The following is an 18057-nucleotide window of genomic DNA, read 5'->3' as shown; positions in this document are numbered from 1 at the left end:
TCATTTTTCAATGTTTTATAAATTAGCCAATGTGGGTATGCGAGGAAAACATGTACATGCAGCTAAAGGACGCCCAAGGTTTGAACACTTTCATTGAAATAAATGCTGGTTTATAACATTGCCTCTACTTTGTTTAACACGAATGATTCAGACAAATCATTAGCTCGGGGTATGAAACAGCTGTCTTCTCTAATATATTAAAATTATTGTATCTTCTATTCGCAAATGACCTAGCTCTTTTCAGCGATTTCTCTTGCGGCATAAAGACTAAGGAATATTGTGATAAATGTAAAGTTTAAGAAGAAAGTTAATTATTATTATTGTGTTTCGAAAAGAGACAGATTAAAGAAAAGTGTAAAGTGGACGTGGAAGAAAAAAAAACTAAATATAATTATACAGGGGTAATATTTTCTAGCCCCTGCATATAGTACCAACCACAACAAATATTACTGATCAGACTAAATAGTGCTTTATATTCTACAAAAAGCAACTAATGAATTCAATTAAATATAAAATATTAAAATTGTTGAATGTAAAATTCTCTAATTATGACAGTGCAATGTGGGAAATACATACTTGCATAGATATTGAATAAGAACTTAACACATTATATTAGGTGTCAATACGAACAACATCGCAGCTGGAGGTGTGTTGGAATATATTTATTACGTTTGAATACTAATACTGAGGTAATTTGGTTTAGAATAAAATGTATCCACATCGAATCACACTAAAATATACATATAAATAAAAATTCAGAACACCTAACATGAATTTGAAAGGTTTGGCCTTTTATGTAAAAAAAAAAACTGTTCAGCTCCCATGGAAGACTTTGACATGATTTAGAATGTTGTTGCACAAAAGATTATTTTTAAATATTCTTTCCAAAATTTTACTTTTCTCCTGCATTTGAATGTATATTTTTTTTGTTAGTCATGAATGAAAATCAAATAATTTTAGATAATCTGTGTATATATTTTATAGTTAATTAACGCCTGAAACATTATTTATCACTCACTTCTTTTGATACATTTTTTTCCCATTGAAAGATTCCCCCTTTCAACTTTCGGATATAATTATTTATTGTATTCAAGTTATGTCAAAAGCATATAGTACTACATTAATATCGGAGAGACAATGTGTTGAGAGAACATCTAGTATATGTATCAGGTTTGAGACAAGATATGAACGTCCGGATAAAAAAGGTGAAATTTAATAAGCATCATCAAGCATTGACATTGGAAAATTCAATGACGACATTTTTTCTTCGTCCTCAAGCCTGCAACAAATTTAAATGATCTTGCTGCGCAACATAATGATGTTGTTAGTAGACTCATACATTTTCCTGTGAGGCCAAGTTTATTTATCTCAAGCTAAATGTTCCTTGGTATACTGGGGAGCTCCATAGTGTCAGCAAGAGAAGACTGGAGACTGTTAAAATCAGTTTAGTAATCCACAAACATCTTTGCAAAGACCAATGCAAGATTTATAAAGATATGCTTAAACATGCCATGTGTCAAATACCACCAGAGCAAAGTTCGTATTCGTGAAGACAAGAAAGTTTTCCATATTGTTGGAAAGTTATGCAACATCACACATCACTCACTCTGCCTACTCATACAATTTACAGTTATTTGTCAATAATCTTGGTCGATTTTTCCATGATAACTAGATCAAATCACTTAATACTTTCCCTGTGAAATGTCGTATTGCTTCGTCAATTTTGTACCTTTCTGTGAGGACGATGTTCACAAAGTAATTAATGGAAGTCCATCCTAGTCATGCCAGCGTGATCCACTTCCAACGTGGCTATTTAAAATCTGCTTGGATGAGCTCCTTTCATCAATAATAGACATCAATAATTCTCTGCTTAATGGCATTGTACCTGACTGTTTCAAAACATCATATATCATGCCACTTCTAATGAAGCTTTATTTTGATTGCAATAAGCTCAAGAACTATCGGACTATTGTTAACCTCATGTTCATCTCCAAAGTATTGGAAAACATTGTTGACCAACACCCTATTAGTAATCTCTAAAAGGCAATCTGCTTATCACTCTACTGAAACTGTTCTGCTGTATAACCTACTTCTAGCTCTTGACAAAAATCGAATAGATGCTCAGGTTTGTTAAAATATAGTGCAGCATTCAACACTATGACAATGACATGACAATGGATATGGAATCACTAGAACTGCTCTGCAGTGGATAAAATGCATATCTGCAGAATCGCAAACAAGCTGTCATCATCTTCTTTGGGGCATCCTTCGGTGATCGTCACGCATAATGTTGCTGCAATAATGTTACAAAACTGATATACGTATGTGAGATATCACAAACAAACAAACTCATAATTAAGTATGCCAAACCAGGAGTAGTTCACGTGAGCTCCAAATTCCACAGACATTCAGTGATTCACACCATTCTAATATCAATATCTGATAGGTCTACATCTTCACTTGCCAAAGACATTGGAATCATTATTGACAACAGTATGCAAATAAAACATCACGTCAAAGTTAACAGAATTGGAAAAATTGGAAAATGGTGGATATACTGTAAATCGTAATCAGAAAGCCTAAACCGCTGACTTGAACCTGCAGTAAATGATGTACTGGGGTCAGTTTGGTATTTGTTCTCTGGTCTAGTAAGGCGCACAGTAGTCGGCTGAGTAGTACAGGCATTATTAACATATAGTGCGAGGCCCACTAACTTAAGAGCCACAGATTGGATTGAAGCTTGATACTGCTCCATATCGCCAGGGTATAGAGCACTGTTGCGACGAAAACTTAGCAAACACTACAAGTCACAATATTGCCGGAAGCCTCGCTACTCAGACCGCAATAGAACAGAGATAGAGCAGATGTTAGGATACTCGTAGGGCTGCATTATAGCATCACAAAGTTGGCAACAACGGCGCTCCCTAATTTAAACCTCAAGGGCTTTATGCACTTGAACCGGTCGCCCTAGAAACGCCCATGATCCAAAAACATGTTATTATTAGATCTGAAGTATTTCTGGCAAAATATTTAACTCTTTTAATTTTTCTAAATAATCTCAAAACTGGAATTACTAATATCCAACTTAGGCAAAAATCATATATATTATCAATTATAGTTTCACATCGGTCTCTCCATCGCTGGCATATCACAGCAAGCGTTACAAGTCAATGCATCGTGGAAACGATAGAAAGGAAACAAGACTCGTCAAGATGGGAACTTTGTGGTGCGTAACAATGAGAAGCAGGGTTGTAAATTTCTTTGAGGCTGATTTCTGGGGTATATAGACACTTTTATTGAGATTGAGTCCAAGGCTTGTAAACCTCACACTTGGATTCATAGACATATGTGGGCAGAGCTATCTTAACTGGTTGAAGTTTCAACCTCACAATCATAAACCAGACACAATTCTTCAGAGTAGTGGAAACCTTTTTAAACTGCACATTTACAGTCCTTCGAGGTACATAAATGATATACCTGCGAGGACTGTAAAACAAACAACAATACATTTTATCACTACTTTATTTTTTAGGTGTTTTGTATGGAATTTATTTTCACTGGTTTTTGACGAGTTGGATGTAAAATATAGGAAAAAGTATATTCACTGGATTTTATTTTCACTAAATCATTCTTTCAGCAAAAATTAATTCGACACGACACACTTACTAAATTGTACTTTCTGACGACATTTGCGATCTCCAAATACGATTAGGAGAGTCGTGATCTGTACACTCAAGATGTAGAGTGAACTGTCAAGCAATGAAATGAGACAATAGCGGCACGCATTCAGTCTGTTTAACTCAACGAATTGATTGCTCTAATATTTGATATATATGTGCCTTGTTTGAAGCTCTATTAGGGTGTTCAGTTCTTAATGATAATTTCAATTATCTATATTCAATCTTCTTTTGGAAAACAGTCTTGATTGTTGAATTGTTGTGTTATTATTTCAAGTCAGATTTCTTTGGTGTTTGATCTGTAGAAATATGCATTTGTATGCAGATATTCACTATACTAGTTTCAATTTTGCACTGAGCATGTTGTTGTTTTTAATGTAGGAATCCACGTTACTTTAATAAATGTGTGTAAAATATGGAAAACGTGTTTTTATTCATCCACATAATATATGAAGATGAAAAAATGTAATTTATAAATATTCAAAGTTTGATATAGCATCAAGTTGGTGTCGTTAAAAATGGAATACTAGGAATATTGATATCTAGTTAAATATGCATAATATGAGTCGTTTTTTTCAAGATAGCTCCCAATCCTTACAGTAGGCCTTGTGTACGAGCGCGATTTGTTTGGATTGTGGGTAGAAAACATGTCAGAAATTAACCCTGATTCTATAATGGTTCAGTACCAAAGGCAAGTACACATTATTAAGGCCATGTACTGTACTTATAACACAGTCATCTTCAGCCAACAGTGGAATGTTAATCACGAGCAAGGAACACAATGAAGCAATTCACTTGTGTGGGAGCTCATCGACTTGTCAACGAATGGCCAAGCTACTAGATCGAGCACATATTATGAAAAGAGAGGATATTCCTCAGTCGCGATGTCGGATTTTCAGCCAACCAGCGTCAAGTCGACGCTTGTCTAATGTGTTGGCATACAGGGAGCTTGCAGATCTTTCAATCGCGTTTCAGTCCAGAAATGTAATAATACATATTTGTATATTAGGCATTGTATGATTTGATTGTGAATGTGGTTTGAAATTGTCCACAATAAATCGTTAGTGTGTGCGTTGTATCAAAGTTAAACTGTTTAAAACGGTGACGTAATCGAAGCTGAGAAGTGTCCTCCATTCTCGTACTTCGTGCTCATTCTAGGAGACTCAACCTGATTTGACAAATACTTGTGTGTAGAAGTCGAAAAATGGAACATTTTAAACAGCGCCAGGTAAATTTATTTGCATTGAAAAGACCAGTCTCGACATGGAACGATCAAATGATTATCATCAATTTGTGATGTTTAACCCATTTTAGAGGTCAACTTACTAACTTTTAATTCATAATATAAAATGTGTATGTGTTGATAGATGGTTATCCTTACTTTTCACAATGTATGAAATATGAGTTTTCGATTATAGTAACATATGATCATGTGCTTTAAAAAGACCATTTACATTATTTTCTACTTCCGATCGTCTGATTTATAGAAAACCCTATCATTGACTCCTGGAAGCAGAAAAAGGACTTGTAATTCGTGAGAATCTTGAAATCGAATTTAGAAGTATCTGCTAAAATAAAATAAAGTGGACTATTACATGATTATAAAAATAACAATCATGTTTAAATTGGCGATTAGACAACATGAACTTCAGTGTAGACTAGCTTCAGTGCTCTAAGATTTTAAGAATATTGGTCAAACCAACTGATTATATTCATGATGATGTTCGCATCAATTAGTGGGAGATGTTCTGCACATGATACAAAATGAGAATAAACTTTCACTTGTTTTCATGAATGAAAACATTGAATACATTGGTATTTTCTGTTTTCAAAAAAAGACTTAAAATGCCTTTATAAATTTGAAAACGCGACTACTGGAGCCAACATATCATACACGGATAGGTTCAAAAACTCTGATTTTTCTCTAACATATTACAATTATACACCAAATATATCAGTGTTTTTGCACTGTTATGTGAATTCTTCTCAATTACAGATATTACTGGAATAACAATTTAACAACCTTTTAGTGAATAACATACAATTAGCGTCAAGTTTTCGTGGACGATACGTTCATTTCATCAACGTTGGTGGCGCTATCATACTGTAAAATACATTGCAAAAGCTACATGCCATTTTACAGAATTTGGCTGAATCCTCGGGCGCGGACATCCGGGCATTTTCACCGCCTGGCAACCCGCGGTGAATACGAAGGCCCAAAACTCGCAGAAAACGGTACTTTGGGATGACTGTTGAGACTCCTCTGAACAGTGTAACAAGATTAGCCCTACGTGTGTAACATATATAAATTTGGTTGTTCGGGATTACTTCAAAGTTGAGTTTGTGTTGTTTTCTCGAATTTTCACCAGCTCGACCGGCGTTCCACAGCAGCGCGCACAGAGCCCATAGAAATGCATGTACAGTGGTGCGCGTCTTAGCAACGTGGAACGTCTTGTGACGTAGCTCCGCCCCCGGGGATACTTGATGAAATCTTAATGTAGCTAACATTTACCAGCAATCTAACTGTGAGAAAACATTGTCTGTTAAATTAACTACATCTTGAGTTAGTGAAATTACATGGCAGTTACTTTAGCTAAAATAACATGTTAGATACAGCTCATGTTTTTATCTAGCAACCACGACAACGTAGGTATGAACAGCTCGTCAAATTCACATGAGTTGCGCTATCTAACGACGGCTTTAAACAACCATGTATGAAAATATTGTCATGTTTAAGGCACCTTGGTACACGCATTGTATTTTACAATAGATTCATTTTATTCTGCGTGAAATCATTCTGGTCAGCCACCCAAACTAATTGTAAACTAAATTATTTTGAAACCATTATGTTGTTTTTCTATACTATCTTTGAACACAATTATTGAAAAGAGCGTTTAAATTAAATCAGATTCAAATTAGATTTTATATTTATATTTTATTTTTATCTGAATTGGACCAGAAATCCAATTGTACCCTACATACCTTAAATACGATTGTTCGACGGAATTTGTCCATGTCAGGGGGAATTTGTTCATGTTGTCGAGAATGTATTTTTTTTTAAATAGTAATTCTTTATGATATGAGACGTATTTGCTTTTCCCTGAGAATGTAGTGTTGTATATGCGCCCTCTATCATACACCAAGGACATATGAGTCAGTACAAAACTATTACATAACGTAATTATCACTTGCGACACCAATTACATGTATATTCCCATGAGTTCGTGAATCTCGTTCTAATCTGCTTACACGTAATGGTCATATTGACCTCACGTCACTTCCGCTGTACTGCCATCGTACACACTACCCTTGCAATAACCCCATATTATATCACAATCAATATGACGATGAATCACGTGACTCTGTGACACTATTTTGATTATAATACACTCCCACAACTAATTGGTTGTCTCGTTTTATATATCCCCCGGTGACTTCTTGTATTTATGGTAAATGAAACATCAGTGTTACGGTATATTGAGATCACGCGTGTGTGTGTAAAATGGGGAGTCGTGCTGAAGTTATGATGTTAATTACACTATTATGCAAATCAATAATGTATCAAGGTTATAACATGTGTCATTGTCTAATTAGACTTGGCCGTGACGTGTTTTGAGGCTCCTAGCTTGGCAAGCTTCTTTTTCAAAAGGTAAAATCAATTGTAATTCGTGTTTTATTAATCAGTGTCTTCAGTTACGATGGCAGTTTAGGTTTGTAATTTTTCAACATTTATGAGATACCAATAATATAATAACAACATTGAAAAAACTACAAAAAATAAAAACATCAACAAACTACTTTAATAAACTCATACCATACTTGAACACAGTAATGTTAAATTAACAAGAATTGTTTTAATTTTCGGGAAAGCGGTTTCTGACTTCACTTGTGAGGCCTCTCCCACAGGAACTTTTGAGGGCGTCGGACTTATAAATGTTGTCACCGGAAACCATGTGTCTTACGTCTTCGTGTTCATGCGATTAGTGTAATCTGATCATAACATTATGCAGAAAAATATGTTATACGGAGTGCGCCGAGAAGTCTGATCAACCTGTTTATCAACTTGAATATGCAAATGACGCAGTCAAGCTATAGTCTACACGCAACCGAATAGTTACATTATAATTTGAAAGTTTGTCGACACAATACTTTCAAATCGTTCATTTTAATTGTTAAGTGTTCGAAAACTACGACCGACGAAAACCAATCACGCCTCCGTAAGAGGAGAAATATAAGGATTGCAGGATTCAGACATACTCAGTAATCTGGAAATCGTCTACGCTATATGCTGACTTAATCCTACCGCAAAATTACGGCACGCTGTAACTTATGGCGTCACGGTGACAGATGTATAATACTATATGGGGGTGTTCATATATATTATAATCGTGATATCGATAAGCTGAAATTACAAAAACTACTACATTCTGCCGACAATTGTCTTCCGACGATTTTCAGGTGTTGGCAATCATCAGCCGACAGTTCGTTGTCAGACGTCATCTGGAACACGTTAATTTCAATTGCCGGGTGGAAAGATTTTGCGTGTCCATTGTCAATTCTCGCCAAAGATTTTTGACCGACATCATCGTACTTTCAGCTTTAGTCAGCAGTAATTTCGAGTTAATGACGTCATATGTTATGTAACATACCGCTGTATACGTATTTACCGTCACGTATACGAGTGGATGTTCTAATATATTTGCATTCACCGATTTCATACATATTTGTATTCAGGTAGTCGTTGCATATTCTGCTCTGATTGATAAATTACACTCTGTCACTCAAAAAATGATAATTATTTATGCGAAATTGGCTGTGCGTGTATGACTGTGTTCGGCGAATGTTGAGTCCTGAATTAAAATAAATAGTTGCTTCTTTGTGAAATTACTAGTACCCAGAAAATAATGATCACAGAATAATATAAAACTGATCGTCAATGCGAGTTAGCCTGAAGCAAATAGACGTAGTAACTCGTGCCAAGCATTTGAACTTTGACCCTTTCAAGTCAAGTGACCTTTCACAAAATAACCCCGCTTAATTTTATCCATTTGTTCTTCAAAAAATTAAGCTTAAGACTTTAAAATTATTTTAAAAAATCACCGAAATGTGCAAAATATTATACCACATTTGACGGGGAAAATCCTTACGTTCAAAGGAACTGTTAAATGACGCATAACGAACGATAACCACAAACACAACCTTCCTTCCTTCCTTGTACATACATACACTGTAATGTGACCTAACGCAGTGCTAACGTCGAGTCCCTGAAACAGACTGGTACAAGGAGTTTACAGTGGTTCATGTTACTGCAGATATATGAAAACAAACACACATTTATTCATGAAAAACACATAAAATACCCTTAAAAGTCGGCCTAGTAAAATCATACCAGCGTACACAAGGCATGCATTACAGGAAGAACATGTTTCCGGCGAAATACAAGACCCGCATATACTATCCTTTCTGTTGCCGTGCGTTAATTACACTTACGGAACGGTTCATCGAACAAATTACACATACGGGGCATTAAACATTGATGCAAATGGACGTAAGTAGGAAGGCAGTAGAGAATTATTGTATGATTCTACGTCCAGACGTTCGGGCCTCCACGGGGATTCCATCGAGAGATAATTCGAACAAATGACGGATATTGAAAACGAAAATTTCAGTTGGTTTTGCCTCAATGTTGTAGGTGGTAATAGAGTTTGTAAGTTTATAAAAGACGAGACAGTCACGTCGACGGATTACTCTCTCAGGGTCATTTCACGTTAACCAATAGTGCCACTACTCTACGACTAGACATCATTCCAAGATGCCAACACGTGTGGTACGGAGCTTCGTGTGTATCGCTATATTACTGTCATATCTCGGACAATGTCTTGGAGCTGCTTTTCTACGGGAACAGGTAACTGCGTTTCTGTTCTTTAATTCGTGTGAGTGTATGTGTGTGTGTGTGTGTGGTGCGTTGACGCATTGAGGTACCCCGCCAACTATGCCTGGCAGTCCACGTTGCGAATATTGGCACTCGTATCATACTATGCCGAACTCTATCGATCTACTATTATTACTCTCAGTCAGTAAATATGCACAGCTTAATTCACTGCACAATATATCCAATCTAGCAGTATTATTCTGCCTGTTTATTAGTTGCTGTTATATGACAATATTCCAGAGAGTTAGCATATAATACATATATAAATTATTACAATGTTTTAAACGTATGATTTGATTCAATAAATCGCAGTGTACAATATACGTCTAGTTAAACTTCACGAGTTACGGTACATAATTCACTGACGACGATGATCGCAGTGTAGACAGTCCGACTTATGATACAATACACACTTAATTACTTTTTTCACGACGAGACTTTTAAGTGTTACGTGATTTGAAAAGCATCCACTTTATCCGAACACAGGCCCGCGACTTGGATAATTATATACGCATGTCCACCTTAGTTAAAGACGATCCGTCATCTGTTGAAGCAGCCGAGACTTCGGGAGCCATAGAAGGCGATATGATGATGGATCCTGCACAAAAACAGTTTTATAGCAACCACCTTACTGATTTAAACCTCCATCATTCAACGGAGGAGGAAATGAAAGTCAAACGAAAAGCGATTAACACAGATCGATACAAGGTTTGGCCAAATGGGATAATTCCATACGTGTTTGATACGTTGGGTTAGTAAATACAATTTCGTTCTGCTTTCAAGATTATTGGTTTTTCACAAATAAATAAAGACCGTAATAATGACGATTGTTCGTCACAGGCAGACAGATTAAGAAATGCACATTTTATTTTTAGCAGACATGGAATAAATGTATAATCTGATTAAATATTGTATGCTTATTCAGAACCCGACATGATCTACTACGCCCGGAGTGCTATGGAACAATGGGAAAGCAATACTTGTATCCGCTTTGTAACATATCCCACTTTAGACGTTAATCACGACGGAAGAATAGAATTCGTTGCTGGAAACGGGTGAGTACATTTATTTCGATTCTCGAATCCAGCGATTCAGATCAGTATTCAGCTTCACAACTGAATAAAAACACATTTTTTAAATTTCCACAGGTGCTGGGCCAATGTGGCATTCACAGGAAATGCTCAGAAAATATCTCTCCAAAAGGGTACTTGCAACTCGGTAAGACACAGTATTGGTATTTTCTTTTCTGATAACGTACTAATGCATGTACACTCTCGTGCGTTGAACAGGTCTTTTTTGGACAAGTCATCATGGCCGTGTTTTAAAATGCAGCGCCCTCTGTGACAAGAGTATGATTTCCCAGCAACGTCTTCGTACATGTACAATGTGGACATATGTTTCAATGAGAAATGTCGTATGTTTGTATTATTCTCGTTGATCATTTGTACGTCAGCGAATTACATAAATGTAAATATACAAACACAGTTACCCGGTAAACGATGAGTACTTCTGTATTGGCCAAGGGGCTCGTGTGGGTATTCTAGAATTGAACATATTTTTGGATTTGTTTCAGATTGGAGTGGCATTGCACGAATTGGGGCACACGTTAGGTCTATTCCATGAGCAGTCCCGCCCTGATAGGGACGAGTACATTGCAGTACACATCGAACACGTACAGCACGGCAAAGAAGGCAATTTTAAAAAGAGAGATTTTACCGAAGCCAGTACCCTCGACGTGCCATATGATGTTAGTTCCGTAATGCACTATGGTCCCAAGGTATATTATAAACCAGAATTTTTTATCCCTAAAAGGCGGCAGTCGTCGCGCTGCGCATGTGCGACTTTTGTGTTGATGAGTATTGATTTTTCCGCAATCCAAAGCGCTCTAATGGAAATCACAAGTATGAGGTTTTAGCTGAGCACGATGCACTAATTACCACCGGTGACTCCTTCGATACCTTCCAATCATCTAAAAATACCTAATTAAAGCTTGGTAACGTCTCAGTTTGTACACATTGATCTGCGAGTCAAAGTCGCCATCTTGTATATACGAGACCCATATATCTCGTGCATGCGTGGCTCGACGACTCGGACTACCGCCCTTTAATAATTTGTTTCGAATGTTGTATGTTGTTCACTCTCGTGACTAGAACTGATAAAATCGTTGAATTAATGAATAAATAAATAAATAAATAGAGAAATATTATTATGTGATTTATAATTTCCGGTTTAGCTTATATTAGTGTGGGTGTATCAGAAATACCGCCTCGAGATTACCACTTAGATAACTCCCACACTATCTCATTCTACTTGGCTACTGGTATGATGTAAGAACAAGTATTACAACACATCAGTTTCCACATTCTCGTTTTCTAATCCATCTCACCTGTCGTATCATCATCAACATCAACGCAGTGGCACTATTTGTCGATATTTATATTCATAAATTCTGATTTTATCAAATTGGCTAATTTTTATTTGTCAGTAAACAGGCAATACATCGGGCTGTGTGAATAGGCTATGTCACACTGTAGCACCACTTGTACGAATATAATTTTGTGATATTCTGTTTTATTAAATGTAAAAAATCAAGTATCTCATATCTCAATAAATGTATTTCCATACTTCAAAACCATCTGATGTTTTGAAAGGCAGACTCACGCGTGTCGGTGAACATTTCGCAAGCTCGTGGTTGTTATTTACGACGTTGGTGATTCAGTTTTAATATTCTCTATTGATTAATTTACTGTGTGATTATATTTACGACCAAAACTAGAAAATCTACTTGATTTCCATAATCTCGGCAATCGACATGAATAAAACTTCAATTAATATGGAGTATAAAGATGTTAACGTGTGGGACGACAATTATTTGAATAGACTCTCCGCTACGTGTCGCTTGGTGGCGCCTCGTGGTCACCGTGGTTGCAAAACGAATACAAATCGTGAGTAACAGCGTACATAAGGAATCAATTTACTCAACTTGAGTCATACACTTATCTCTTCCAAAGAAAATCTGTAATTTATACTAAATTCAAGGATATTTACCGTGACTAGAGATAATATAATTCCAAGGCGAGTTGTGAGTCATTAGTGGCATAAGTGATTAAATTCAATTCCATCTTTTTTATTTACTCTTAAATTTTATATTTTTATAGTCATTCAGTAAGGATGGAAACGAAACGATCGAGTCACTTGACCCAGAAAAACAATCGACGATGGGGAAACAGAGACAATTAACATTTTTAGATCGAAAGATCATGAATGAATTGTACAGATGTAGTGGTGAGTGTCACATTAGCCCAGAGTAACCTTGGCTGTTTCATGTATATTGAAGTTGATCCACGCATAGAGTAAATAAAACCCACTTTGCTGACAAGATGTGTCAAACTGGGTTGTCGTGAAAGTAGTTGTGAGACATTCATATCTTAGAAGCATCGATCTTAGCGTTGTTTGATAGTTACGTTAAAATGACCAATAAATCTTGTTTTCATCTTTGCTTTAGCATTTCGTTCGTTTTACATAATGTAGCATGTGAATTATGCATAATATAGCTTTTAATTTAGTTTTACATATCATGCCATATGAAATGTGCTGCATAATATGACATTTTGTTCAGATTTACATGTCATATAGCACCGTGAAATATTCATAATATAGCATTTCGTTCGTTTTACATAGTATAGCATGTGAAATCTGCAAATATGGAATTGCTGCAGATTTGTTAACAGAAACGAAATTTCTGTCGCCGTTTCTTGTTATTGACTGAGTGATTTGAATTACTTGACCTTATTTCTCACAAAGCATTAACAACCTTATCAATTAAGAACAAGACATATGTAAGCCAAGGAGAGACACGTTCCATATATGTTGTTTAAACATCAAGTCAAGGTTTCAGAACACTGAAAATCACTTAAGGGAATCTGAGTCTATTTCAAGATTTGCATATTTTGATATTTGTACCGAACATACGATGCATTCTGGGAGAAAAAAAATCTAACGTGTAATGATAGATATTACCCCATCCAACATTCTGTGTCTCACTGGCTCCCTTTTATGAAATATGAAGACAATTACATTGTGTTTACAGTTCACCGTCGTCTCTAAATCATAATATGCGATTATAGATTTATTTATTTCTATTTGTTTATAGACAACTGCACCAATAGATTGGAATGTTTGTACGGGGGTTACATGGATCGTCACTGTCAGTGTGTATGTCCAAATGGTTTTAGTGGTGTTACATGTAACGACGTGGTCTCCCGATCAGGTTAGAAATTTGAAATAATACAATAACATATATGATATATAAATGAATATTCGACTACGCGCATTGTGATGGCGATATATGCAGAATATCACTGAATGCTAAACGAAGCACACAAACACCCACCTATGACATCGGTGAACTGATCGTATAACTTTCAAGTTGTTTGTGTCGTACAAATTATGTACAGTAACGAGTGTGCAAGACAACGTACTGTTCGATTCACGTAAGATTGATACTCCCATTGAAATATCTATAATTTACACAGATATTATATATAGCAATTTGAGCCAATGTTTTAATATTTTTATGTGGGAAAAATAGAGATCAACCTATTTTTATTTTTAGAAAATCATGGCTATAGAAACGCACGAGAATCGCAGAAATATGTTTAAAAGAACATGTAAAATATATAGTCTCAAATTATCACTACACAGTGTTAAAATACAAATGAAATCTCTGAAACAAGGACGTTGAAGATATTGTTTATTTATTTATATTCATTGCCCTTTGACCTTCTCCCGCATGCGCAGACGTGTCAATGAACTGTTGTGCGCACTATAAAAGTATTTATAATCTTGATTTTCTTATAAAATACTAAGTTGATCCCCATTTTTCCGCGCAAAAATATTGTTGCATTGGCTAAGATTGCTATATATCAACATTTGCGTGAATTATAGGTATTTCAACGGAAGTATCAATCGCACGTCAATCGTACTCTGTCTTCACACTCGTTGAACTGTGTGTTAATTCTTATTAATTTACTCCTGTAATGCATGTTGATGTACACACGTGACCCCGGTACAAGCCAGATGACGATTTAGTGTCAATTAAAATATGTCTTTGTTTGTTTTATTTTCAACATCGTTTGATGAAATACATGTTGCTTCAGGACATTTGAGTTTTTATTATTAACACAAAGCGAATGCGCATTAACAATAAATCGCTGAACCTATTTGGATCTCAGATGACACCAATGTCACTTGGCTGGTGTAGTCCTCGCGTTTCAAAAAACAAAACAAACAATTTGATTATGACTCAGAGATATATAGCGGGTGTCACATATGAAGCAGGATGTACTCTTTTGACATCACTTCCTATATACCATGGAGCCATGCGGAGTCACGGTCCATGATACATTTCTCTGACTGACTTGACTATGCAGTGTAGTGTGCTTGTGGATTATTTTGTCAATCGTTGTCAGTTCTTTTTTGTGTGTTCTTGGACTTTAAATTTCCCTATACGACTTTTGTCTAAAGATCTTAGGTTGGATATGTCATTCCACTTTGCAGATTGTGGAGAGAAGTTGACGAGTTCATCAGGTACCATTACATCACCGAATTATCCCGACGATTACGACGATAATGTACAATGTAGCTGGTTTATACAAGTATGTATACAAAAATTTGTCACACTGCAACTGAGAATGACATGAAAAATAGACCTTAGGGGCATGTGGCCGCTGCGTTCTCGTTGCGAGCGAGAAAACTACGAAACGTGTTTTTGTCTTTCAAACACCGTTCTCCATTCTCCATTCTCAGACTCTGTCGCCATTGCGTACACTGTTTCATACTATTGTTACATAGATCACAGAAACGGTTTACTTGATGGACAAAATGGAAACCTAAATGAGGGGCTGTCTTCGAGATTTCGGCGGCTATTTGCGTATAAGTTTTATATCGATGATGTGGTCGACCGCCTGCGTCTCTGTTATCCAAAACCTTCTTGGATTACGCAATCGCTAAGAATTCCAAAACTTTCTTGCAAAATATATCACTTCGAGATCAAAATTCGCAGCCACCATACATGTTTCACCAGATCATGTATGCGGAAACGATCGTGTGTGTTTCATCGTACATGGTCCCAAGGTGACTGCAGCGTGTTTCGTGGTTTGCGCCCTCTGTGGTAATATTTGAGTGGAAATCGTCTTCACGTTCACTATAACATGGGATTTGGTAATTGTTTCTTTCTTTCTATCTTTACTTCTTGCAGGCACCAGATGATTACAGAGTTTCCATTACATTCGACGATTTCTTACTGGAGTTTTCCGAACCTTGTGAGTTTGATCGTTTAGAAATACGTTATGACGAGCCTTATTATGATGGCTATCCGCGAAGGTAAGGCAATGTGCAGTGAGTGCTGATTTAGATACAAACATAAAATATTGGAAAGTTCTTGATGATCATTCTCTCGACATTATTACGACATGTCACGTTGCCATCTTCAAACTATGCTGATGTTTTGCATTTTTCAGCGCCTGTGGTACCGACTTGTACGGCGTGACGTTGGAATCCAGTCACAACTCCATCTTTCTAAATTTTACTTCCGACTACAGCGTTGGAATGCCGGGATTCTCTGCAACTTACCACTTCATTCCAACCACATAGGATTACGACTTCGCTGTTATACACTCCATTACCTTGATATCATACGGCAATAACCACATTTCATCTTACATGCTTCTCAGAAACTGTTTAACCGGTGATCTTGATTATTTTATTGTGTTTATATTTTACGTGTCTCATCACCGATCATTAGTGGGTGGTATGGTGAGTGTGATTTCTGTTCAGTTTTCATAGATACGTACCTATCGAGTAGTATTGTCTGCTGACACGGCGATATATCGTCTACGTGCTTATTAAAATACAATAATTGTGATTTAAATGAATATCACAACCTGCTTCATTCGCCACGAATAGATTTATATAAACAATATGTTCGTCTAGTATTGATGTGAAATTGATATGCTGATTAAAAATTGTAATTTTTATTTTACTTTATCGTCATGTAATAATGTCGTGACGTCATTCACAATTGTGTTTCCATATCAAGATATGTTTGCAGTTGTACTTAGTTTATATTATCTTTGTTGTGGTCTTCTTAACTCTGCACTGAAGATTTACAGCTTGTCAAAACATAGTAGATTGTGTATAAAAGATGGTTAGTTTCTAGTAAAGTAATTCTCCGTGTTGGTCGCCTGTAAAAAGTAACGAATTGTACACAGGAAACAGAGATATCGAAATACATACAGCATTTAACATAAATCCATTTCTCGCGAAAAATTTAATAAGCCATTCGAAATAATCATATTTCACACACATATTTATATATTGTGTTTTCTTACACATATAATGTACTATGAACAATAAATAATGAAATGACAATAGGGCGATATTAAACAACATGCACACTAACACATTGTTTCATTTACAATCAATCCTGGTAGAGTGCATTAGGAAATGTTCTTTATACTATATAGAGAAAATTGTACCCAAACCGTACATTTTCCAATATATATATATATGCTTGTATATATATAAACACTTGTTGTGAGTGATGCCATTGTATGTGGGCTCCAAATTTAAATTATTTTTTTATTAACATTACATGCCCTCAGTTAAGCCTACCCTCGCGGCAAATCTACTTATCTACCGAATTATAATTACAATGGAAACACAAGACAGATTGACAGTGTATAACTATTATGTAACGTTGATAAAGATAAATAAATAAGTGTAAATATTCGTGCTTGTCTTTAAATAATTAAACTACGTCATCGTAATGTACTTTGGATTATAAGCAAATAAATGAATGGTTTTGTACAATTTAAAAGTTGAACGTTTATTGGCAATTGAAGATAACCCCGAGCCCCCTATCCTCGGGACAGAGCTACGTCACAGACGTTCTACGTTGCAAAGACGCGCACCACTGTACCACGTATTTCTATGGGCTTTGTGTGCGCCACAGGCGCTCGGAACGTTTCCTGGATAATAAAAAATGACCTAAAGTGGGATCGGCATAGTTAGTCAGTCGCCGGTAAATTCCCCTACTACTCATATAATAACACAAGGTAGGAAAGCGTTGACACCATGACATCGAAACTTCCCGAAAATAACACGATTTTCCAAATTATATTTCGATCCGCTTCACACAACTCAAGCATGACATCGGTAGAAACTATCGATCGACTTGCATTACCTTTATTCGAACTAAAACGGGTTAAATCTCGTTACACTGTTCAGGGGACTCAACAACCATCGGCTTTAATTATTTTGGCTATAAACTTATTTTAATTTTATTTTTTATTACTTTTATTATTAATGCACTTTGATTTTGATTTGGTGATTTTTTTTAAATTCCGCCCTACCTACATCTGATCCGACGCCTATGTAAGTCCCGTT

General features: G+C 36.1%; 1 protein-coding gene across 1 annotated transcript; it reads left to right on the top strand.

Moving 5' to 3' along the window:
* Window positions 1-10112: 10112 nt before the first annotated feature.
* LOC102800670 (protein SpAN-like) lies at window positions 10113-17488 on the top strand. The gene is made up of 9 exons (XM_006821428.3): window positions 10113-10360; window positions 10535-10664; window positions 10758-10827; window positions 11183-11386; window positions 12768-12894; window positions 13763-13879; window positions 15169-15266; window positions 15869-15993; window positions 16131-17488. The coding sequence occupies exons 1-9, from the start codon at window positions 10123-10125 to the stop codon at window positions 16261-16263; spliced, it is 1242 nt and encodes a 413-aa protein (XP_006821491.1). The 5' UTR covers window positions 10113-10122; the 3' UTR covers window positions 16264-17488.
* Window positions 17489-18057: the final 569 nt, after the last annotated feature.

The sequence above is a fragment of the Saccoglossus kowalevskii genome, chromosome 2, assembly GCF_978046115.1.
Source record: "Saccoglossus kowalevskii chromosome 2, keSacKowa6.1, whole genome shotgun sequence".
Taxonomy (NCBI): domain Eukaryota; kingdom Metazoa; phylum Hemichordata; class Enteropneusta; family Harrimaniidae; genus Saccoglossus; species Saccoglossus kowalevskii.
Note: the sequence above shows the minus strand (reverse complement) of the source record. Positions and strands in the feature narration are given on the sequence as shown.